Genomic DNA, 23,618 nt, shown 5'->3' with positions numbered 1-23,618 from the left:
ATGGTAGCCTTCTGCTTGAATCTGCCCAAATCACAGGGTTTACAGCTAAAAAAGACCTCAGGGGTCATCTGGTCCACCCCCCTTCATTTTACTGATGAAGAAACTGAGTCCCTGAAAGGTAAGGGACTTACCTAAGGTGACACAAATAGTAAGGATCATAGATGGGATTTGAACTCAGTTCCTCTACCCCAGAGTCAATGCTTTCCCCTCTGTACCATGCAGAGATTTTCACTTTCATATTAAAATTATTACTTTATTGAAATGAGACAAAATAGCTTTTGATTAAATAACACTGAGGAGACCGTTCTTTAGAAACCAACTCGTTAAGTGTGAAAAGTATACAAGGAGCTTTAAATACAGACAAAAAAACAACAACCAAAAAACAAAGAGGATCTTGGGGGCAGCTAGGTGGCTCAGTGGATAAAGCACCGGCCCTGGATTCAAGAGTACCTGAGTTCCAATCCAGCCTCAGACACGTGACACTTACTAGCTGTGTGACCCTGGGCAAGTCACTTAACCCTCATTACCTCACAAAACAAACAAACAAAGTAGCTCATGAGGTTTAAGAGGTAACCCAGAGGGGCAGCTAGGTGGCGCAGTAGATAGAGCACCAGCCCTGGAGTCAGGAGTACCTGAGTTCAAATCCGGCCTCAGACACTTAACACACACCTACTAGCTGTGTGACCCTGGGCAAGTCACTTAACCCCAATTGCCGCACTAAAAAAAAAAAAATTAATTAAAAAATAAATTTAAAAAAGAGGTAACCCAGACCAAAAACAAAAAACAAACAAAAAAAACCAAACAAACAAACAAATAAAAAAGCCCCCAACAACCAAAAACCTTGACATTTTTACATTTCTAGAAGGTTGGCATGATGGTTGGTAATTGCTGTTTTCTGCTTCAAAGAATTAGTCATAGTCAGAGAGGAGGTGACAAAAGAATCTACCCAGCCTATAATTTTGCTAAGTATTCAAAGGAACTTTCCTAGGATTTTGAGGGGGCAAGAAACATGGAGATTCCCCTGGTCAATTTAGCCCCCTTACTGTGCACATGAGGAAGCTTGGGCTCAGGTGATGGGTTTATGAAGGTCATATCGTAAGTAGCCCGATTGTGATTCAAGACTGGAGACCAGGAGGCCAATTAGGAGGCCAGAGTCCTGGTTGAGTCTTGAACGAGGGTGGCAGCAGCAGCACGTTGGGCCGCACAGCCACGTGCAAATTGTCCAAGACACTTCCTCTGGATTCTCAATGATTTAACTGTCTTCCAAGGTTTGTTCCAAGGAGAAAAGAGATGGAACTGCAGCTCAGACATGTCTGTATTCCCCTGAACAGATCCAGCCGTGGATCCACAGAGGCCTGGGAGTCCCTCGAGACTGCTCTTCCATCTTTCCTTTCAGGGATTCCCTTCTTGAGCGATGCAGCTCTTCCTCCTTCTTCTGAGTGTTCTTTGTACAGGTAAGAGCTCTGACATTCCTAGCTCTGACAAGAGGTTAAGTAGGGGAAGGAGTCTGAAACCACTGGCCTAATGAAGGGTTAGGAGTCTCATCTTCTGATATCCAGGCTCTCCCCTCCCCTCCAGTAACTCCCCCTCCCAGTCTAATGTCAGTACTCACATGCACAAAAAGTAGAATGTGATTCTCAGAAATGGAAACAGCATTGGATTGGAGTTCAGAGACCTGGATTGTTACCTTGGCACTGACATTCTCCTGTTGTATGTGCATGGACTAGTCACTCCTTCTCTGAACATCATCTTTGAAGTGAGCCTCACTTAGGACAGCTTGAGAAGGGCCAACAGGGTGACAAGGGGAGATGGCTGTGCTAGACTGGGAGTGGGGTGGGGCTAGGGGGTGATTCTCCTGGTGCTTTGGAGGTAGGGGTCCTTGGTTTGAATCTCAGATCTGCTACTCACTAACTTCGTGACCTTATGCTAGTCATTAAATCTTTTTTAACCCAATTTGCACCTCTTTAAAATGACCTTTTTCGGAGCTAAATCTATGATCTTTTTAACTGTTATTTTTTCCTTCCTGAGACTGTTTCTCTAAGCCCTGGTTGGGTGAGGAAGACCATTTTATGTGGTTCTTTCACTAGTTGAGTAGGGCTCTCAACACAAAGCTTTTCACATCTTGAAACCCAAACTAGGGAAACCGAACAACAAAGACTATCCTGCACATACTATTTTAAGCTTTATGCAGTGACAGGAAGAAAAAAAATCCCCAACCTTTCTCATTTCCCTTTTCTATGGCAGTATGTGAAAGAGGCCATATTTTTAAATTTTATGTCTGTGAGGCTGGAAACTTGGAGTATGGTGAGAGAACAGTCGACAGTATATGTTTTTCAAGACTCCTTATTAAGACGTAATATGTCCAAGACAATCCCAAGGAACTAATGAGGAAGCATACTATGCACCCCTATAGAAATAACTGATAAAAAGAACACTTGTGGATTGTACATATATAACCTGATTGTGATCTTGTGGAGGGGGGAGGAAAGGGAGGGAGGGAGGGAGAAAAATTTGGAACTCTAAAGCTTATGAAAATGAATGTTGAAAACTACCCTTACATGTAAATGGAAAATAAAATAAATGTTTGATAATTAACCAATAAAATAAAATAAAATAATATAAAGTAAGCCCTTGGACAAGTATGGCTGGACCACAGAGTAGTAGAGGGAGATTAAAGTCTAAGACTAGAAATGTAGGTAAGGGCTAGGTTATGAAGAGTTTTAAATGCTAAATAACAAGCTTTATATCTGATCCTTAAAAAGCATAAGATTGGGGGCAGCTAGATGGCGCAGTGGATAGAGCACCGGCCTTGGAGTCAGGAGTACCTGAGTTCAAATCCGACCTCAGACACTTAACACTTACTAGCTGTGTGACTCTGGGCAAGTCACTTGGCCCCAATTGCCTCACTAAAAAAAAAAACAAAAAAAAAAAAAGAAAAAAAAAAGCATAGGATTGAAGATTTGGAGAAAGGGGAAGAAGGTTAGGAACAGTTTCTCTGGGAAATGGACTACAGAGATAAAAGACAGGAATTATAAGATGGCTATGAAGAAGTACCAGTTGTAACACAAACTTATAAAGGAACTAGTTTGTACAATTTCATGATATCCTCCAGCAATTTTCAGTCACTCAAGTGGAACAATGGAAAGAACAGGGGGAGTTAGGCATCATTAAGCATAAGTAGGGCAGGATCAACAGAAAGACAGAAGAATAAAGTAGAAAATATATCCCTGAAATGATTGATCATAGGACAGGGAGCAATAGGAGGTCAGAGAAGAGTGCGAATAAAGAAGGAAGATCAAGGATCCCAGATGAGGGTAAGGAATAGGTTTGGAAGGATCAAAGTAGTGGGAAAGGTGGTAAGTGGAGCTGTTTCTTACAATTCTGAGACGTCAGTGGGCTAACTGTGAGTATCAAATCAGGAGGGTGCAGTGGAATGAGCAACAGTTCAAATTCAAATCTGAAATACTGATTTCCTATGTGATGTTAGTCCAATCACTTAACCTCCTGGACCTCAGTTTTCTCATTTGTAAAATGATGGAGTTAGACCAGATGGAAAAGTACTTGTACTGAGATACTCGTATCCCTTAACCAAAGTTATTAAATTGACAGAAGCACATAAGGACTGAAAAGAGGAGTGTGTACAGAATGACAGAGGATATTTTTAATAAGACATAATATGAATCCTTCCAAATTCACAGTGTCTTCTAGGTCATGTTGGTTCAAAGTCTGGAAAAAGGTTTTGGCCAACACATATTCATAATAAAGGCGGAGATATAATTGGGAAATGAGAAGACAATGACTTTGTCCCATGGGCTTGCTTTTTCTTTTTATTCTTTGCATGAGAGGCCAAAAGAACCTTGGAGTTGAGAAAACAGGGTGAGAGACCTGGAGAATTGTTGGCAAACTCTAAATTGATGATATGTAGGTGCATTGTTCAAATCACACATCAAGGAAAGAATGATGAGGAGTTTCTAACCCTATATCAGAATGAGGCAAGTGACAGAGACCAAAAGACAGATGGATAAATGGATTCCCTATGTAGAGAATAGACTTAGCTGGAATAAAAAAATCCCTGATGAAGGTAGGGAAAGGTATTGAGTGATTTGCTCACTGGCAGGGAAGAGCCTACTATAATGCCCAAAAGGGTGACAGGTATTTGTTTGTTTGTTTGTTTTTACCCTACAGATGCTGTAGTCATAGATGGAAAGGTCAAGGAAGCCTTTGTGCAGGATAAGGCTTCTGTCACTTGCAGCTATGACCCCTATTACAAGGACTATCCCAAGTATTGGTGCAAAGGCTATTATCGCAACTACTGCAATGTCATTGTTTCCACCCCAAATAGTACCAACCGAGTGTTCCTGAAGGACACAGGAATGCAATTCATCATCACTCTGACATGCCTTACCAAGGAGGACACAGGCTGGTACTGGTGTGGCATCCAGAGGGACTATGCCAGTGACTACATGGACTATATAGAACTGATTGTGTTCGATGGTATGACAGACACAGCAGGTAGCTCTGGGCTGGAGAGAAGGTAGAATCAGGGGGAAATCCATAGTGGATGCTCAGCCATTGGTGTGGCAAATGGGCATTAGGACTAGCACTCCCAAATTAGTTGCACCCCTTCATTTCACTCATTCATTCAATAAACATCAAGTGCCCACTTTGTGCAAATTGGTTGCACCCCTTCATTTCACTCATTCATTCAATAAACATCAAGTGCCCACTTTGTGCCAGACACTCTGCTACACTCTGGGGACATCAAAAGACAAAAATTCAATCCCTGCCCTCAGGGATTTTATAATCTAGGGAGGGAGGAAACATGCAAACAAATATATACATAGCAAGCTATGTACAAACTACGTACAAACTCACAAAAGCTAGGTACAGAAAAAATTTGGAGGTCCTGGAGGTGACAGGGAGCCACTGGAGTTTACGGTCAGACCTGGGCTTTAGGAAAATCACTTTAGTGGCTGAACAGAAGTAGGATTGGGGTGGGGAAAGCCTTGAGGCAGGCAGACCTGGCAGTAGCTATTGCAGTAATCCAGGCATGAGGTGATAAGAGCCTGGACTAGGGAGGTGCCAGTGTCAGATGAGAGAAGGGGCCAATTTGAGAGATGTGGCAAAGGTGAAATTGAGAGGCCTTGGCAACAGTTTAGATATGGGGAGGGGTGGGTATGGGGGGGGTGATGAGAGATAGTGAAGAATCCAGGGTGACTTCTAGGTTGTGAGCTGAGGGATGGGAAGAAAGTGTTGCCCTCTACAGTAATAAGGAAGGTAGGCGTGGGAGAGTATTTAGGAGGAAAGATCATGAGCTCTGTTTTGGATATATTGACTTTAAGATGTCTACTGGGTATCCAGTTGGAGTTGCCTGAAAGATTGGAGGTCAACAGAGAGAGTGGGGCAGGAAAGGTAGATTTGAGAATCATCAGCATAGAGATGATAATGAAATCCATGGGAGATGATGAGATCGCCTAGTGAGGTAGTATAGAGGGAGAAGAGAAGGGGCCCAGGACAGAGCCCTGAGGGACCCCTAGGGTTAGAGGGTGTGATGTGAAGGACGATCCAGCAAAGGAGACAGAGGAGGAGCGATCAGGTAGGTGGGAGGAGAACCAGAAGATCTAGAGAGAAGAGAGTATCAGAGAGGAGAGTGATCAACAGCATCAAAAGCTGCAGAGAGGTCAAGGAGAATGAGGGCTGAGAAAAGGCCATTGGACTTGGCAGCTAAGAGATCGTTAGCAACTTTGGGCAGAGCAGTTTCATGGAATGATAAAGCTGAAAGCCAGATTAGAAGCAGTTAAGAAGAGAGAAAAAGTGGAGGAATTTAATTGCAAAGGGCAGAAAAGATGCAGGGAAGATGGTTAGCAGGAATGGAAGGATCAAGTGAAGGTTTTTGTTTTTTTTTCAGGTTGGGGGAGTTGTGGGCAGAAGGGAAGGAGCCAGTAGGCAAGGAGAGAGAGGAAATAAGTGAGAGTGGACATGACAGAGGGAGCTGTTGGAGGAGGCAGAGTGGAACAGAACGGTTTGAACAGGTAGAGGTTTTAGCCTTGGTAAGGAGTAGGGCTATTTTATCATGTGAGACATGGGTGAAGGAGGAGAGAGTGACAGAAGGCACCTGAGTGATAGGAGATGAAGAGGAGAGGAGAATAGGGAGTTCATGGGCAAATGGCCTCAATTTCATCTGTAAAATATGAGGCAAGGTTCTCAGCTAAGAGTAGGGGCACTAGGGGAGGTTTGAGGAGGGATGAAAAGATTTGGAAGCGCCATTGTGGAGAGTGGGATAGTGGTTGATAAGGGAGCTACAGTGGGATTGCCTGGCAGTGGTGAGGACCCAGTTGAGGTTTTATAACCTAAATTTGTAGTGGGCCCAGTCAGAATAGTTGAATGATTCCCTCTACATTCATTCAGTAGGATTATAAGGAAAGCAGAACACTACAGAATTGACATTTTTGTGGTGCTGCAGCAGACTTTTGAGAGGCCCTTGGACAGATGAGGAGATCAGATCAGTCAATACCTGAAGAAATGAATTCAGGCTATTCACTGGAAGGTCCAATACTTTGGCCACATAATGAGAAGACAGGACTTATTGGAAAAGACTCTGATGTTGGGAAAGATTGAAGGTGAAATGAAAAGGGACGACAGAGGATGAGATAGATAGATAGTATCGTGGAAACAACAATCATGAACGTGGACAGACTTCAGAGATATGGAGCATAGAAGAACCTGGCTTGCTCTGTTCCATGAGGTCGTGAAGAGTCAGATGTGACTAAACAACTGGACAACAACAACAACAACAAAATTATCTCTAGATGTGTATGTGTGTATTATGCACACATGTGTAATGGAAAACATGAGCAATAACTATAGGAGATTTATGGTATTTTGGAGTTGGGGACATGGGAAGACTGATGAGCAGAAAGAGCTTTGAAGTTGCTAATTGAATGCTGTACTCCCAGATTTGGCCTTGAATGTCTGGAGCCTCAATAGCTAATTCGTCCAGGCTTGATTAGGCCCAGAAAAAAACCAAACCGAAACAAAACAAAACTGATTTGTGCTGATTTGTGTGAGACAACCTACGTAATAGTTTACATTGGGAAACAGAAACACTGGTTACTTAGCGTTTGATTGAGTCTTCTCAGTAGGGAGGCCAAGTTAGGGAACCAAGTTAAGGTCAGAAAGTTGATTGGTGAATTATACTAAAGCAAAAGCAAGCAAGCACCCACAGGGAGAGGTGGTCAAAACTGACCCACTGTTTCTTTTGGCAAGTATGAGAACTCTCTATTTCTACCTGTGGTGGAGCTGCATTGCTTTGGACGACTCCCCTGGGAAGCTTCAAGCCTCTATGTCCAGTGCTTCTCATTATTTCAAAGTCCCTGGCTTTTCACAAGAATGACTCTTAACCTCTCTCTTCAGCTGTTGCTGGCTTCTGATCATCTCTGTTCGAGTAGAAAACTTGCTCTTGCACATGACCCAGTCTGATGACTTCTACCCTTCACAATATTGATTGGTGCCGATCATCTGCACCTTACCACAAGTATTATCTAGCAAGATAATATTGATAAAGCACATACCACAGTGCCTGGCACCTAGTAGACACTTCATAAATTGTTCCTTCCTCCTCTTATTTGTCCCCATAAGCTATGTTGCCTATTCCTTGATGATGTACAACAACAGACAACATAACAAGGAGCACATGATAGGTGCTGTCAGCCTATCATTTGGCCAAGATTATAGACCCCTGGAGCGTAGGATTTGGCTCCCATGACTTCTGATTGTATCTCCCTTTCCACAGCACCAAGCCCAGTGCCAGTATACCCAAGGCTCTAGTTTGTAGCAAGCTGAGTATTAGCCTCCAGGTAAAAGGAGGGCCCTGGAGGGAAGCAGCACCTACTAACATAAACTTCTTTCTGGTGCAGACCTACAAAGGAGGCAGAATAGAACCTGCAAGGGTGGCATTATTGGCTATCTTGGAAGTCACAACAGGTGCGTCAAGAACTTAAGGGAAAATTGGGCATGGAAAGAGAAGATTTAATTCAAACTTAAGGTCATGGGATCAGAAGTTAGAAGAGATTGATTAACCCAGGGGTTCTTAACCTGGAGTCTCAAAGGGTCCATGGATAGATTTAAGGGGGTCTGGAAACTTGGATGGGAAAACAACATCTTTGTTTCAATATAATTGGTTTCCTTTGTAATGTGATGTGTTGTATTTCATACATTTAAAAATATTATTCTGAGAAAATAGATTTCATCAGAGTACCCAAAGGGTGGAGCATGGGGGTCTGTGACACAGAAAAATGGTTAAGAATTCCTGATCTAGGGGGCAGTTAGGTGGCACAGTGGATAGAGCATTGGCCCTGGATTCAGGAGGACCTGAGTTCAAATCCGGCCTCAGACACTTGACACTTCCTAGCTGTGTGACCCTGGGCAAGTCACTTAACCCCAATTGCCTCATCCAAAAAAACCAAAAAACAACAACAACAACAACAAAAGAATTCCTGATCTAATATAAGGAGCCTATTTATTCTCTATTTCCTGCTGGTTCCCTATTAAAGGCTTTATAGATAAGAAAAGAGCCTTAGAGAGGGAAAGGGACTTGTCCACAGTCCCACCAGTAGTAGTAGAATTGGCATCTGAAGCCAAGCTGTCTGACATTGGATCCAGGGAATTTCCTGTGGCATTCCCTTCTAACTTGTTGCTCTCGTATAGGATTTGTTCCCTGGCCTAGACTGTAAAGTCCTCAAGGAGGGCCACTGAGTTTTCTCTTTTATCATCTTCTCAGCCCCTAGGGCTCAATAACACTCAGGATGTTTTTTCTTTTCCCTGAAGTTCTTGGGATTTCCAGCTCAGAGAGGGCTTGGCTTGGACATGGTGGGGTTTAGGATAAGGGGTGGAAGTGAAGATGGAGATGTCATAAAAAGGCGAAACAGGGAATAAACATATGAGTGTGTCACCATGAACTTTTGAATGAGGAAGACAAATTGTTTTGTTTTGTTTTTCCTTTAGAATAACATGTCACCAGTTTGTGCTCCCTTTGAGGCTGTCTCTCCTGTCTATCTGCATCCTGATCATGGGCATGGGGTTCATCACCACTTCAGTTGTTTTACTCAGGAGGAAGCGAATTCAAAAGCACAATCGGGGTAAGTAGTAAGAAGCTGGGGTAGGGGTAGGAGGAAGCAGGAGAAGACACAAGGGCAAGCTCGGTAATGGAGACCTTGGCTCCCAGACAGGTGAAGGAAAGCTGCCCCTTAGCAGCCTGTGAACTGGGGAAAATGTGCAAGTCTCGGGGGATTGGGTGACGCCACGGAATAATAAAAATAGCGCATGAAAGCTTGCAAAGGGCTCTCTTTCCATACAATAACTCATTTTTCTCCTCACGATGTTGACTGGAAGCCAAAGGCCTTCCCAACTCTAGAGCGGTGGGAGGAGTTTCTCCCCTTGTCTAGGCCCCCTCCAGTGAAGGTTAGAGTATTTGTTCCTGGCGATGTTGCCAGAGCGAAGATTTTCAGGACCCTCTTGGGCCTCCTGCTCATCAGATTGAGCTTGTGAGCAGGTGGAAGAGGAAGCAGCACTCAACCTTGGCAGACTAGTAGAAGCGTCCCATGGTCTAAGGTTCCCTGTGCCTTTATGCTTCCACAGGTAAGGTCCTGATTAGACTCGCGGATCACAGCCTTGGATCATCTCCTATGATACCCACGCCCCTGGTAAGCTGCCAGATCTGCTGTTCTATCCCAGGCCCCAGCCTGAGGTGGCTCTGCACGGGCCTTCAGCAGAGAACAGGTATAAGGCCCTGACCGCAATGCAGCCTCGGGGTGCTCCAGCTGGAAGGTTTGCTTCTCTTTCCAGTTATTAATGTTTTGGTGCGCCCCAGAACTATTTCTGGGCCTCTGGTTAGTACAAAATTCCTGGAACCTAAGTATCAGAAAATACGAAGTGTATTAATCTTTTTCCATACGGAGGCTCAGAGGGAGCTTGCCGGCAGGCATTGCTGGACACCAAGAAGCCCTACCTCATAGCCTGGGTATTTGAGTCAGCATCCCGAACATCTAAATCCTCTTGAGGAAGGGGAGCTTAGTTGTCCGGCAGCTGTTATAGGCTAGTTGGGCAATGTTTCCCCTAATACTTCTAGTATTTACAGAGGAGAGAAACGACTCTAGACACAAGTGCTACTACCGATGCCTGGGAGCTGGTGGCTGGCTAATCCCAAAAAGCCAGAAATAGCCTGGGCTGGATAAAGAGGTTATAGAGTGAAGGCATCCACGTTTTTCCAGTAATGAACCACATAATCAGAAATCTGTATTGATGTGGCCCACACAAATGTAATTTTAGAATTAATGACTCATTCATCTAACCCTACTACCCTCCAGTGACACAGCTGGAGTGTTCGATAAGTCGTTTGGACCTTATGGCTTGCTAATAATTCCTCTGGGCCTAGTGCATTTGGTAAATTAAAGAAAGGTCTTAGGTGACCTGTAAGTGCTGGGTCAGGTGGCCTGAATTCAGCATATGTCGACGCTACACCTTGGAGGCCTTGTCAGTAGAAGCTAGGGATATGAACATGGGAGAGAGAGGGCAGTTAGACTGGAGACCCCCTGTATAGAAATGGAAATAATGGAAACTTTAACACAGTAGATCCCCCAGATAGAGGAAAAGAAAAAAGCATCTTCAAAGGTTTTCATTACAGCAGAAAGATTAAAAGATCAAACTGATACTTAAGAAAGGCTTTAAGATTTGCAAAGTGATTTTGGGGGGGGGGTTTTGAGGGGGTGAGGCACTGAGGTTTAAGCACTGGCCCTGGATTCAGGGGGACCTGAGTTCAAATCCGGCCTCAGACACTTGACACTTGCTAGCTGTGTGACCCTGGGCAAGTCACTTAATCCCCACTGCCCCACAAAAAAAAAAAAATGTGCATGCAAAAAGTATGTACATGGTAGCAGGTGATACATCTCAACTCAACCATTTCTTTCTTTCCCCAAAAAGTAGATGACGACTCTGTGAAGTCCTTGGACCAAGCTTTGATGCAGGAAAAGGCTCATGGGAACAGATGGGATGGAAGATTTCTCAAAAAACAAAAATCAGAAATAAACTAATGGCATAAGCAAGAATCACATGGCCCAGGTCTCAGGAACTGGTACCAAACTCTCAGCCTTTAATTCCATTTGCAAATGATTGTAAAAGGGGGTTACAGGTAGGCAAAACATCCTTAATAAGGCCACAACCAGAGAGCAACCCAAAGACCTCTCTACTTGGGTTCTTTCTATTACTAGACATGGGCAGGGGGATGAGGTCTGATTACTGGGCCCAGAAGAATGTCCACATTTTCTCTGGAAACCTTTAAATTCCTGGATCAGACAGTAATATACCTGAGTACACCATAGATTTCTCTAGGGATCTCAGCTGGTGACTTCAACACAAATTTTTCTGAAAATAGCTCCATGAAACCCAGTAGAAGGTCATAGAACTGTAAAATCTTAGAGGCAATTAGGGGGCAATCTTATCTGGAGTCCAGGGGACAGACGGGATCAATGAATTGTTCACATGATTCTTTGGTGGCACAAAGCAGTGGGGGCCACCAGCTTTCACAAGAATTCAGTAGCATCGCTTTTGATGAGCCAGATGCCTGTAAGGGCTGTCACGAGAAAATTATAAATTCATTCTGGAAACAGAAGTCTTGACATGGTCAGATTACAAACATTAACACCAGGGGACATCAGCTTGCCAATGACCTGGAAAATTTTACTGTCACGTTTCTCAAACAACCAGGCCAAATGACTCGTAAAGGTGCCCAGAGCCCTCCAATTCCATTTGGCTGTCACAGAACCAAATAACAAAAAGCGAGGGGTGGCTGGACAATGCCCTGATGCATCTAGAGCTGGTTTTAAGAATTAATTGGGGGCACCTAGGTGGCACAGTGGATAGAGCACCAGCCCTGGAGTCAGGAGTACCTGAGTTCAAATCCAGCCTCAGACACTTAACACTTACTAGCTGTGTGCAAGTCACTTAGCCCCCATTGCCCCACAAAAAAAAAAAAAAAAGAAAAAAGTATTAATCAAGGGGCAGCTAGGTGGTGCAGTGGATAGAGCACCAGCCCTGGAGTCAGGGGTACCTGAGTTCTGTGAGATTAAAATTGGACTAACCGACTGTTAAAACTTTTTGCCACAGTTCAAATCCAGCCTCAGACACTTAACCCTTACAGCTGTGTGACCCTGTGCTAGTCACTTAACCCCAATTGCCTCACTAAAAAAAAAAAAAAATTAATCAGTGAGTTTTTGAGCCAGAAACTTTGCACTCCTCATAGGAGCCAATCTTACCCCATGTCCCACAACCACAGAGAAAGAAAAAATAAGGATTTGCTGATCACAATAAACAAGTGGAACCTGTAGCCCTCCTCAAGAAGGCAAGGGAAAGGGGAGCTTAAGTCATTTCTCAATCAGAAGCAGAGAATCACAGGATTTCATATCGCTTTATAAGGCATATTTCCTCAACAGAGGAGCGTGAGGAAGAGGACCTTACCCAGAAGTTAGGGAAAACCCTCAGTTCCCTTGCTTAGACAAACCCCAGGGGAAACAAAGGGGAAAGTTCTCTGATCCTTCACTGCCATCATGGGGCTGGTTGGCTTCACTTATGCTCCACTTTTTCTGCTTACTGTTACCGTTTTCCCCAACTTGGTTTCCCTTGCAGTGGCCTTTTCTCTGCCTATGAGTCTACTGGAAGAGGAAGGGTGTAATGACTTTTATCCAGATTCTTCTTCCTCTGTCTCTTTTCCCCCTCAGATTCCTAATTCCTTAGAAATTACCCTTAATCCCACTTCTGACTTCTGGCTTTTCCTTACCATTGTGGTAACTGACTCCCTCTTCTGAGGGTCTGTGATCTTGTGGTTCTGAACTCTAGAGAAAGTTTTGGGTGCTCAGGCATGGGTTATCAAGAAAAATCCAAGTTTGTATAAGGTTTCTTTATTTGGAATTTCCCACCTGCTCCTCCAAAGTTATTAACACCCTTAATGGAGCTCATAGAGGGTTGCATGATCTATATAACTAGAGCAGTCTAAAAAAGAGACTTAGCCCCTACCTTCATGAATGGGAGGGCAATCCTTTCCATGGATAGAGAATGCTCAGTCCAGCAGCTTTTGAAGTGACTGGGTTAAGTACTTAAGTGTGTCACCCCCATACCAGGATTGTTAGGATGCTTAGAATGAAGGGGACCAATATCTGTAAGAGAGGGGAGGGGTGGGACCATTGGTTCTAGCGTCTCTCCCTAACTTCCATTGGTGGGAAGGCTGGCTTTAGTTTGCACTTTGATTTGCGCATAGACAATGGGGTCTGAGTCTTCATTCTGGCCTTGGGCAAAGTGGACTCTCTTTTCTTCTGAATCTTGGAGAGACATGTAGGCACAGGTAAGGGCCTCCTCAGCACTGGAGCAATGCTGTAGGGAAGGTATGGAACAGGAGAAATGAGTAAGATTGAGTTAAAGTGCCCGAGGAAGCAGGACATTTGATCAGCCAGGAACCAGAGGTCTGGAAAGTTTGGGACTAAAAGGTGAAGGGCCACATAAAAGTACCAGAAAGAGTCCTTCTCAGAGTCATGTCCCTTAGCTTTCCACAAAGTCCACGGTGCTGCTGCTTCTGGTGTTGAAAAGTCCAGATGGAAGTTTCAGTGCTCAGCTCATCTTAAACTTGCCCATTCCATGCAGTAATAAATAAAGGCAGGCAGCTAGGTGGCACAGTGGATAGAGCACCAGCCCTGGATTCAGGAGGACCTGAGTTTAAATCTGACTTCAGACACTTGACACTTACTAGCTGTGTGACCCTGGGCAAGTCACTTAACCCTCATTTCTTGGCCAAAAAAATGGATGGATGGATGGATGGATGGATGGATGGATGGATGGATGGATGGATGGATGGATGGATGAATGGATGAATGAATGAAGGCATTTTGGCTCAATGTCCTGTAACGATTGGAATAACGCCACCTGCTGGATACTTACTGTAGAAGAGTTCTGCCCATGAAGCGAAGGTCTTTGAGAGCAAGACCAGGAATCAGGAAGTGACGCGGGCTAGTGGGAGGAGGAAGGAAGAGACTGGCGCTCGGTCTCGCACGCTCTTTCCTGAGGACGCTGGCGGAGAAGGGAGCTAGAAATGTGCTCTCCCTTTAATAGATAGGAATCTAGGCCTTTCTCTCTCTCTTTACCAAATTCTTATTCTCCTTAATAAATGCTTAAAAGTCTAACTCTTGCTAAAGCTTGTAATTGATTGGCGACCACTCATTAGATATTTTAGACAGTTTAGCTAGAATTTTAGCCCTTAACAGATGGCAGAAAGAGAAAAAAACCAACAAAAAGAACAAATCAAAACAGAATCTTCTTACCTTGTGGGAAGGGTCTGAGGTGTGGGAAGTCTGCCCGGAGAGACTGGTTGGATCTGTCAGAAGAGCAAAGAGAGGCACAGATCTCTCAAACAGGGCCTGGAGAAGAAGCTATCTTCCCTCTTGCAGATACTTAGGGGTTGTGGGGTGAGAGGATAGTGGTGAGGAGAGACAAAGCAGGTTCTTATTGTATGCCAGGCACTCTAATAAAGTACTGGAGAGAGAAAGGCAAAAGTGCAGTGCCTGACTTCAAGCAGCTGCTTTTCTAATGGAGACCACCTGCCAACAAGTCTATGCATAGAAGATAGACCCTGGGTAAATGGAGGAGCTAGTGGTGGTGACAGGTAAAGGCCTCTGGCAGAAGGTGAGGTTTGAGTGGAGTCTTGAAGGGAGGCTGAGGGGGCAGAACATTCCGCGCATGGTAGACAGCCAGTGACGAGGCACAGAGAGGGGAGATGGAATGTTCCACGGGACAGAAGAGCACCATGAAGGTCAGTGTCATCGGATCCGAAAACGAGAAGGGCTGGCAAGCTGGAAGAGGCCAGGTTGTGAAGGGATTTAAAAGCCCAACAGAGGAATCTCTTTGATCCTGGAGTTGCGGGGTGGGAATGGGGGTGTCTGTGACTCGACTTTCCAACTGCTGCTCTGTAGAGAGAGGAAGGCCCCTCTCTTAGGGACCACTCACCTTTGTGACAACACTTCTTGATGAGGCAGATGATGACAGTGACCAAAAGCGTCAGAAGAATCCCAGCAACGAAGGCCACAATTAAGTAGATGTATGGTCTGTTTAGGCAAAAGGGGAATAAAGGAGCCCTTTGAAATCCAAGCCCCTGCTCCCCAGGCCAGACTGTAGCTTTGCCTTAGCATAGCAAAACGCTCACAAAATAAACATTATTCACTGAATTTATCCTTGGCTTGTCACCCTACTCCCATCTCTCCTGCCAATCACGGAGTCTAAGCCATAAATTGTTCAAGTCAACAAGTATTATTAAGTACATACTATGTACGCCTCTGTACAAAGCACTGAGGCTGAACCTGCCCTCAAGGAGTTTACAGTCTATTTATTAAAGGAAGGCTACATATGAAAGAGCTGGGAGGTAGGGAAGGTCTGAAGAATGAAGTTCAGATAATAAGGAAACTCTTGAAAGATTTCAATGACCCTTTCATCTCCCAACTCAAAACCAAAAATATTCTTGACCCCTAGGTAAAGAAGATCAAAGATCAACTTACTCACTGAATTGCAGGACAGTTGGGCAATTTGTAATATTAATCTCTGGGTTTTCTGTTGATGTGATGCCTACAATGGAATACAAATATGTGTTAGGGAACCCCTTCTCCGTGAAGCGTCCAAGTGTACCTCAGAAGCTGGCTGCGGGTGGTGACAATGCAAGTGGAATTGGGAATGAGATCAGCAGGGATCAGAGATTCTCCCATTCTGGACTAGCTCTTTAAGAGACAGAATGCCAGGGTGAAGAGTATGATAGACTTAGGAAGCTCTTGGATTCCAATTCTGCCTCGGACACCAGCTCTAAGGTGGGATAATCGCACCTATCTTAGAGGGCTGTTGGGTTCAAATGGGACGCATGTGGAAAATGAAGGGCCTCAAAGTGCTAGATAAAATTTAGAAGCATTAAGTGCCAAGCACTGGGAAAACAAAGGTAAAAACAATGCTTTCCCCAAGGAGTTTGCATTCTACTTTCATACAATATCTATACAAATAAATAAGCAGCACACATTTCATTCAGGTTTGGGTCAATATCGTCCTGCATCTTTCACCTTGTGACAGAGGGAAAAAGAAATGATCATGTCTATGTGAGTATGTACATGTGTTTGAGTGTGTGTATATGGCTGGGTACACATATGCATATTTACACATATATATCCACCACAGAATATTGCAAACCATTTCTACTTGCACCAATATATATCCCCCCACTCTGAACCACCAGGTCATTTGGCAGTTTTGGTTCTGGATGGACAAAAAATCAACATGGAGCCTATGATGATAAGGCCTTTGTGCTTACATACTCCCGAGTGTTATCACCTCTGTCCTTAATCCCATCCTCTCCCATCTTCTCCAGAGGTTTGCTCCTTTGATCATCTTCCCCCCCCCCCCCGCCCCCCAACTCTTTAAAATTTCCAATACCTTCTCACCTACTACTGTGTACAAACATGCCTGCATCTCTCCTAGTCTTTAAAAACAATATCCCTTGGCCTTATCCTCTCAAGCTATCATCCTGTCACTACCAAACTCCGAGAAAAAGCTGCCCATCCTTGTCACCTCCACCTCATCTACCATTTTAACTATGATCTGGCTTCCGGTCTGCAGTGCTAAATCCAGTGGCCTCTCCTCAGTCCCCATCCTACCTGATCATCTTCCACTCCTGGGTTCTCTTACCTGGGTTTTCATTAAGCTGCCTTCTCCTAGTTCTTCCTATATGACTGCTTCTAAGTTCCCTTTTCTTGGTCGTCATCAAGACATTGCCCTCAACTGTGGAGACTAAAATAGACCCCATTATCCCTTACTCCCAAACCCATCCCTCATCCCAATTCCCCTATTGAGGGAAACACCATCACCCTAATCATCCAAGTTGAGACGAATGCCATCCTTGACTGCTCGCTCTCATCCATCTTGTCCACTTCTTTGTCAAATCTTGTTAACTACCGGCCCTGGATTCAGGAGGACCTGAGTTCAAATCTGGCCTCAGACACTTGACACAAGTGTCACTCTGCTATGTGACCTTGGGCAAGTCACTTAAGCCCCATTGCCCCGCAAAAAAAAAAAAATCTTGTTAACTGTGTGCCTGCCTAATATTTTGGGGGGCATCTAGCCCTTTTTATCTCTACTCCCACAGCCTCCACCTTGCTAATTTTTCTCATGATATTGCAATAGCTGCCTCAGGTCTCCACTCCCATCTTCCATCCTGATTTGCACTTTCCTTCTTGATACATTCTAGCGGCTTCCTATGACCTCCAGAATCGAATACAGGGAGTCCCAGAAGTCTTAGAGCTTTAACACTATGAAAGCGGAATGCCGCACCAAGACTTCTGGGACACCCTGGATGAACTCTCTGGTAGGTAAAACTCTTCACCACCTGGCCCCTTCCTGCCTCTCCTTGCTCCTCACAACACTCCAAATCCCTTCTCTCTGTACCCTTGTGCTGGCTGACCCTCCTCAATGCCACCTCTTGGAATTCCTGGTTTCCTTCTGGACTCATCTCAAGGCCCTTTGTGTGGGAGATCCCCCAGCTACTGATGCCGCCTTCTTTCGGGTTACCTTTAATGTACATGCTTCTACGTCCTGTTAGAAGATAAACTCTTTGAGAAGAGGTTATTGCTTGTATCCCAAGCACTTGGAAGAGATTGGGAGTTGTGTTCCTGGCACATAGCAAGCATTTGATAAATACCTATTGATTGACTAAAGGGCTCTGTTCTGCTTCTCCTTCCTAAGCTCTTGGAGAGACCTCATCAGCACCTAGAAGCTATCAATTCTCTCCATGTAGATAACTCCCTAGTCTTATCTCCTAAATACTCATCCTGCATCACCAGCTTGTCCCATAAGCATCCCAGACTCTCCATGCCAAAAGCCACTCCCTCCTCCAAACTACCTCAATTCTACCAATCATGGCATCACCCTCTTTTCAGTGGCCGAAGTTTGCAACCTCAGAATCAATCACCTTTGACTCTTCCCTCTGCCTCACACCTCTATGTACATTCGCCATGTCCTGTTAATTCTACCTCCCGTCTCTCCCATCAGGCATTCATTCATATAGACATTGTTTCAGTGTCGCCTCTTGCCTGGGCTTATGGCACTAGCCTCCTAAATGCTCTTCCTGTCTCCAGTCTCATCTTCCTGCAACCCATCCTCCACCCAGGTGCCAAGATATGTCTAAAAGAACATGCCTGATCATCCTGCTCCCTTGCTCAAGATGTTTCTGTGGATCCCTAGGATAAAATACAGCCTCTTGTGACTGCCCCTCTTGTACTCACTGGCCAAATAGACCCTACTTACTTTTCCATGTGTTTGCAAAGACTGCTCCCCATGTCTGGAATGCTTTCTCCTCTCCACCTCAGAGAATCCCTAGTTCTAGCTCAGCTCATCTTTGGCCTCCAGTAGCAGGCCTTTTTCTGATTCCCACGTTTGTTAGTGCTCTCTCATGTTCTCTCTCTTGCTGTCTTTCTGTGTCTGTTTCTCTCTCAGTCATTGACTGTCTCTGATCCTGGCACTGATTCTATCTCTCTCCAGAGACAGCCCTACAATTACTTTGTATTTACTCAGCATATATTCTGTATCGATTTCTCTAAGTAGATGCTGTTTCTCCCCACTAGAATGTAACTTGACAAGCATGGACTATTTCACTCTTGTCTTTATATTCCTAACAGGTAATATAATGCCTATCCCATAAGAGGTGCTCAAAAAATACTTGTTAAATTGAACTGAATATAGTCAACTCTCAATTATCTTTGGTAACAGAATGGAATAATGTGGATAAGTCAAACAGAACAAATAATTGTCATCGAAATGCAATATAGGGGCTTTCCCCCCATTTTGGTTAAGGAGAGGGACAGTAGTTGTGCATTCTTAATAGGGTTTTTAAATTTAGCTTATAATAAAATTGAATAAAATAACAGTGATAATTAAAAATAATGAAGGTGACTGTCCTAAGTCCAGTAACAAAACCAGGACTGAGTTCAGATGTTAGAATCATGGGAGATTAGAGCTGGAAGTTAAAAAAACCCATCTGGGGGCAGCTAGATGGCACAGTGGATAGAGCACTGGCCCTGGATTCAGGAGGACCTGAGTTCAAATCCAGCCTCAGACACTTAACGCTTACTAGCTGTGTGACCCTGGGCAAGTCACTTAACCCCAATTCACACACACACACACACACACACACACACACACACACACACACACCCCAAAACCATCTGTTCCAATTCCATCATTTTCCAGATGAGGAAATTTGTGAGGTTGGACCTCAGAGGCCATCTAGTACAATCCATTTGTTTGATAGTCATGGAAACTGAGGAAACTTATGGAAACTTGTTTTCTAGTCATGAAGCCAGAGAGAAGTGGTAACTTATTTGTTCAAGTTGATACAACCAGCAAGGGGCTGAGTCAGGACCCAAACCTGGGTCTTCTGAGTTCACATGGGAATGTAATGGACTGCAGGCACCAAGGCTGGGGTGCCTTTGGGAGCCTATTGAAGTTTATTGCTTTTTAAAAAAAATTTTGGTGAGGCAATTGGGGTTAAGTGACTTGCCCAGGGTCACACAGCTAGTAAGTGTTAAGTGTCTGAGGTCAGATTTGAACTCAGGTCCTCCTGAATCCAATGCCAGTGCTCTATCCACTGTGCCACCTAGCTGCCCTGAGCCTATTGAAGTTTATGGATTACTCAGAATTACTCAGAAAAATGTTTTTAAATGCATAAAAATACATCGAATTACAAAAGAAACCAGTCAAATTGCAGTTAACAAGATATTTTAAAAAAGAAAATGAATTCTTGGATCCCCAGTGCTAGGCTGACTGCCCATTCCTATCCCTTTTCTATAATTTTTGTCCTTATCCTAGTGAGAATTAAGGACATATGATGTATCATTTACAAAGGCTAAAATTCCTAGTTAGGAAGCAAAGTTATTTGCATTTCATGACTATTTGACAGTAGGGGAAGAAGACATTGCAGAGGGGAAACATGCCTATTTTGAAAATATTCCCTCTGTGTATAAGAATTAAATAGAAAATCTGTGACTATGCAAGACAGCAGGGAGACAAATGAATTAGACCCTAGATCCTCTCTAGCTATTACATGTGTGAGAACAGGAAACATTCCGTATTCACAGGCCAAGGGCAGTGCCCTTCTCATTTCCCTGTTTTCACCTCTTAGGGCTATAGTGAAGCTATGTTCACATCTGCAGTGATGTAATGATCAATGGTTTCCCATTATGTTATATGGGCACTGTTCCCAGCAACCACAGTCTCATAAGTCATCAGAGCCCAGGGGTGATGCTCCCACTCAGAACTGAGGGAGGTAATGGGGTTGCATATTCAGAACTTACCAGGGTTTGCCATTGGTTTGGTGGAGCCTCCTCCCATTCTTTGTTCCTCTGAGGTCAAAAAGAAAAGGACAAGGTAGAAACTTGGCAAGTAGAGATCTCCTGAGTTGCCTATGTCTGAGATTGTGCATATGAAAGATGAAATCAAATCTTTCTTTCAAGAGCTGAAAGAAACTTTAATAAGGAACCTCAAGCCCAACTCCCGCATTTGGCAGATCTTTGAAGAGCGATGACTTGCCCAGGATTATATAGCTATTATTATATGGTTTTGCAACCTCAGTGTCATCCCAGACTTTCTTTTTCTTGCTTACCCCACATATCCAATCACTTGCCAAATCTTGGAGATTTTTTTTCTCTACAATATCACATACACACATGTGTGTGCCTATATTTATACATGTATACACACATGTATATGTATATGTGCATACATATGAAAAACCCATCTGTCTCTATTCACAAAGCCACCATGCCAGTTGGGCCCTTCTCACCTCTTACCTGGACCACTGCCATAGCTGCCAATGGATTCCTCTCTCCATTCCAAATCCATCCTCAACACAGCTACCAGTGATTTTCCTAAAGTGAGGATGTGACCATGTCACTACCTCCCCTGGTCCCTGACCCAATACATTTCAATGGCTCCCTGTTACTTCTAGAATCAAATATAAATACCTCTGTTTGGCATTGAAGACTCTTCACAACCTGGCCCCTTCCTACTTTTCAAAGTGTTTGACCTGCCATGTACTCTACAATCCAGCCATACCGGACCATTCACTGTTTCTCACAAATCGCACTATTTCTTTTCGCTGGCTATTCTTGTTCCTTCCCTCTGACCCTTAAGACTCCCTGGCTTCCTTCAAGAATCAGTTCAAGGTGACCTTGGACAAGTCACTTAACCCTCATTGACCCACCAAAAAAAAAAAAGAATCAGTTCAAGGGCCACCTTCCAAGGGAGATGTTTCCCAGGCCCACCAGCTGCAAGTGCTTTCCCATCTGTGGCATCCATCTATCTTGTATGTACAGATTTATGTCTGTGGTGTATCTCCTCTTAGAAGGCAAGCTCCAGAAAGGCAGGGGACTGGTTTTTACTGTTGCTTTGTGTTCGTAGCACTTATCAGAGCACCTGATACAAAGCAAGTGTTGAATACATACTTTTTGATTCATCGATTGGTTTAACCCTGTCCTTGTGAAATAATATTAAAGCCACTGAAATCATTCTCCAAACTCACAAAAGAAAAAAGCCACAAGATGCCCTCAGGAACTTGTTTCTTACTTACATACATAGAGAAAAGGAGGAAACATTTGAAAATTAATTCAAACCCCAAATATTTGGCAAAATCAAAGCCTGGATGACATAGACACATACCTTAAAGTAATTTTTGCTTGACTAAATCCTGGAGCACTTCGGTCATACAAACTTCACTCTCAGGAGGATGGTATTCCCCAACCATTTAAAGACAACCTTTTCCTGCAAACAAAACAAAATAGATTTAAACAGGCAAGACTTTTACCACCTAAATGAACAGAAAGGTTACTTAGCTGATGATTTCTTTAGGAGAACCATTTCTTTTGGCCTAACAGAGACATGTGAGAAATGAGTTTACCTTAGAAGAAAAACTCCAGTAAGACGACTGAAAAAAAGTTACATTGCCTGTTGTGCTTGCTTCCTTTTTAGGAGCATTTATGCAACAATGATGAAATATTGTAGTTAAACCACCAATCATGCCACTCAGTCACTCATTGCAAAGCAGCTGCTACTACTAGTGTTCAGCATGAGACTTCCTCTTACAACTAAGTCACTCGGAGGGTGCTGGCAAGTGGCCTTGTTTCATAAGCAGAGCTTCTTACTGAACTGTTTTGGTTCTTAAATGTCCCTATAGTCACTTGTCAATCTGACTTGAAAGAGGAACAGAAAAGAAGAATAGAAAAGGACAATTTTATTATTCACTCAAGTGTCTATTGAATGCCTGAGCAGCATGGTCCAGTGAAGAGGAGGACCCCAGTTTGGGGTCAAATGACCTGGTTTTGATCCTGGTTCTGCCATTCTTTTTTTGGTTTGACTTCCCTTTCATTGCCTCAGTTTCCCCATATGCAAAATGCGGGCCTTGGACTAGGCACTTTCTAATGTTCCCTCCATCTCTAAATCCATGAACTGATGGTCCTACTTTGTATTCAACATCCAATCAAACTTTAAGAGCCTACTGTGTTCTGGGCACTGCACTGAGCACTGGGGACATAAACAGAGGTCTCTGCCCTGGAGCTTACAATTTTACTCAAACCCAATTGTTGTTCCCTCCTTGAGCCAACTCTGATGAGAGTAAGGTCTTTGAGCCAATTCTGATGAGTGTAGGGCTCATTCACTGCCCCACTCCTCCCCCATCTCTCCCCCCACTCCATAAGCCCTTTCCTGCTTCTTTCTTGTGAGATTTCACCCCCATTCTACTTCTCCCCTTCCCCCTCCCCAGTGCAATCCTCTTCCCCTTCAATTTTACCCTAAATATGTCATCATAGGGCAGCTAGGTGACACAGTGGACAAAGCACCCACCCTGGACCCAGGGGGACCCGAGCCCAAATCTGGCCTCAGACACAAGACACTTACCAGCTCCACGACCCCAGGTATGCCACCCAACCCTGACCACCCCACAAAAAAAAAAAATGATTAACAAAAAAATAAATCCTTTACAGATATCATCCCTTCATAATCAATTCCCACCTCCCACCTGTGCCCTCTATCTAAATTTATTCCTATCATCTGCCCTAAAACTGAGAAAGCTCTTATGAGTTAGATGTATCATCTTCCCATGTAGGAATGTAAACAGTTTAACCTTTTAACAACCCTCATGATTTCTTTTTCCTGTTTACCTTTTTATACTTCTCTAGGGTCTTGTATTAGAAAGTCAAATTTTCTATTCAGTTCAGGTCTTTTCATCATAAATACCTGAAAGGAGCTTACAATTTAATGGGGCAGACAATGTGCAAACAAATTTATAGAAAGCAGGCTATATACAGGATAAGTAGGAAATAATTAATAGAGGAAAAGCACTGGAATTAAGAAGGGTTAGGACTTAAAGGAGGCCAGGGAGGTCAGTAGTTGGAGCAGAGGAAGAAGAGCATTCTAGGCATAAGGGACAGCCAATGAGAGTGCTCAGAGCTGAGAGATGCAGTGTCTTGTTTGTGGAATAATCAGCAGTCAGGAGGCCATGGTCA

The 23,618-nt window shown here is 43.9% G+C and overlaps 2 protein-coding genes across 8 annotated transcripts in view; one reads left to right on the top strand and one right to left on the bottom strand.

The window, feature by feature from the left end:
- ADORA3 (adenosine A3 receptor) overlaps nucleotides 1-11,102 on the top strand; it is a 102,308-nt gene extending 91,206 nt beyond the window's left edge. For 2 of the 6 annotated variants that reach the window (XM_044000125.1, XM_044000126.1), the window contains exons 3-8: nucleotides 1,332-1,454; nucleotides 4,186-4,512; nucleotides 7,917-7,983; nucleotides 9,004-9,137; nucleotides 9,637-9,701; nucleotides 10,981-11,102. In XM_044000125.1, coding sequence (XP_043856060.1) covers nucleotides 1,415-1,454; nucleotides 4,186-4,512; nucleotides 7,917-7,983; nucleotides 9,004-9,137; nucleotides 9,637-9,701; nucleotides 10,981-10,995 — 648 coding nt within the window. In that variant the 5' untranslated portion in view covers nucleotides 1,332-1,414 and the 3' untranslated portion in view covers nucleotides 10,996-11,102. Of the gene's footprint in view, nucleotides 1-1,291; nucleotides 1,455-4,185; nucleotides 4,513-7,916; nucleotides 7,984-9,003; nucleotides 9,138-9,636; nucleotides 9,702-10,977 lie in introns of those variants that run through there. The other 4 variants (XM_044000128.1, XM_044000127.1, XM_044000124.1 and 1 more) reach the window with 4 other exon arrangements.
- A 1,088-nt stretch (nucleotides 11,103-12,190) lies between these two features.
- C4H1orf162 (chromosome 4 C1orf162 homolog) lies at nucleotides 12,191-22,144 on the bottom strand. Of its 2 annotated transcripts, XM_043962774.1 has the most exons (8): nucleotides 22,016-22,144; nucleotides 21,778-21,879; nucleotides 20,910-20,987; nucleotides 20,415-20,462; nucleotides 15,588-15,654; nucleotides 15,043-15,140; nucleotides 14,361-14,413; nucleotides 12,191-13,419 (listed from the first exon to the last, which is right to left on the bottom strand). In XM_043962774.1, exons 3-8 carry the CDS (start codon nucleotides 20,959-20,961, stop codon nucleotides 13,252-13,254), a joined length of 486 nt encoding a protein of 161 aa, XP_043818709.1. In that variant the 5' UTR covers nucleotides 20,962-20,987; nucleotides 21,778-21,879; nucleotides 22,016-22,144; the 3' UTR covers nucleotides 12,191-13,251. The 2 variants fall into 2 exon arrangements, with proteins under 2 accessions (XP_043818709.1, XP_043818710.1); XM_043962775.1 differs by lacking the exon at nucleotides 20,910-20,987.
- Nucleotides 22,145-23,618: the final 1,474 nt, after the last annotated feature.

Source organism: Dromiciops gliroides, chromosome 4, assembly GCF_019393635.1.
Source record: "Dromiciops gliroides isolate mDroGli1 chromosome 4, mDroGli1.pri, whole genome shotgun sequence".
In the NCBI taxonomy this organism is placed as follows: domain Eukaryota; kingdom Metazoa; phylum Chordata; class Mammalia; order Microbiotheria; family Microbiotheriidae; genus Dromiciops; species Dromiciops gliroides.
This window is presented reverse-complemented; position numbering and strand designations above follow the sequence as displayed.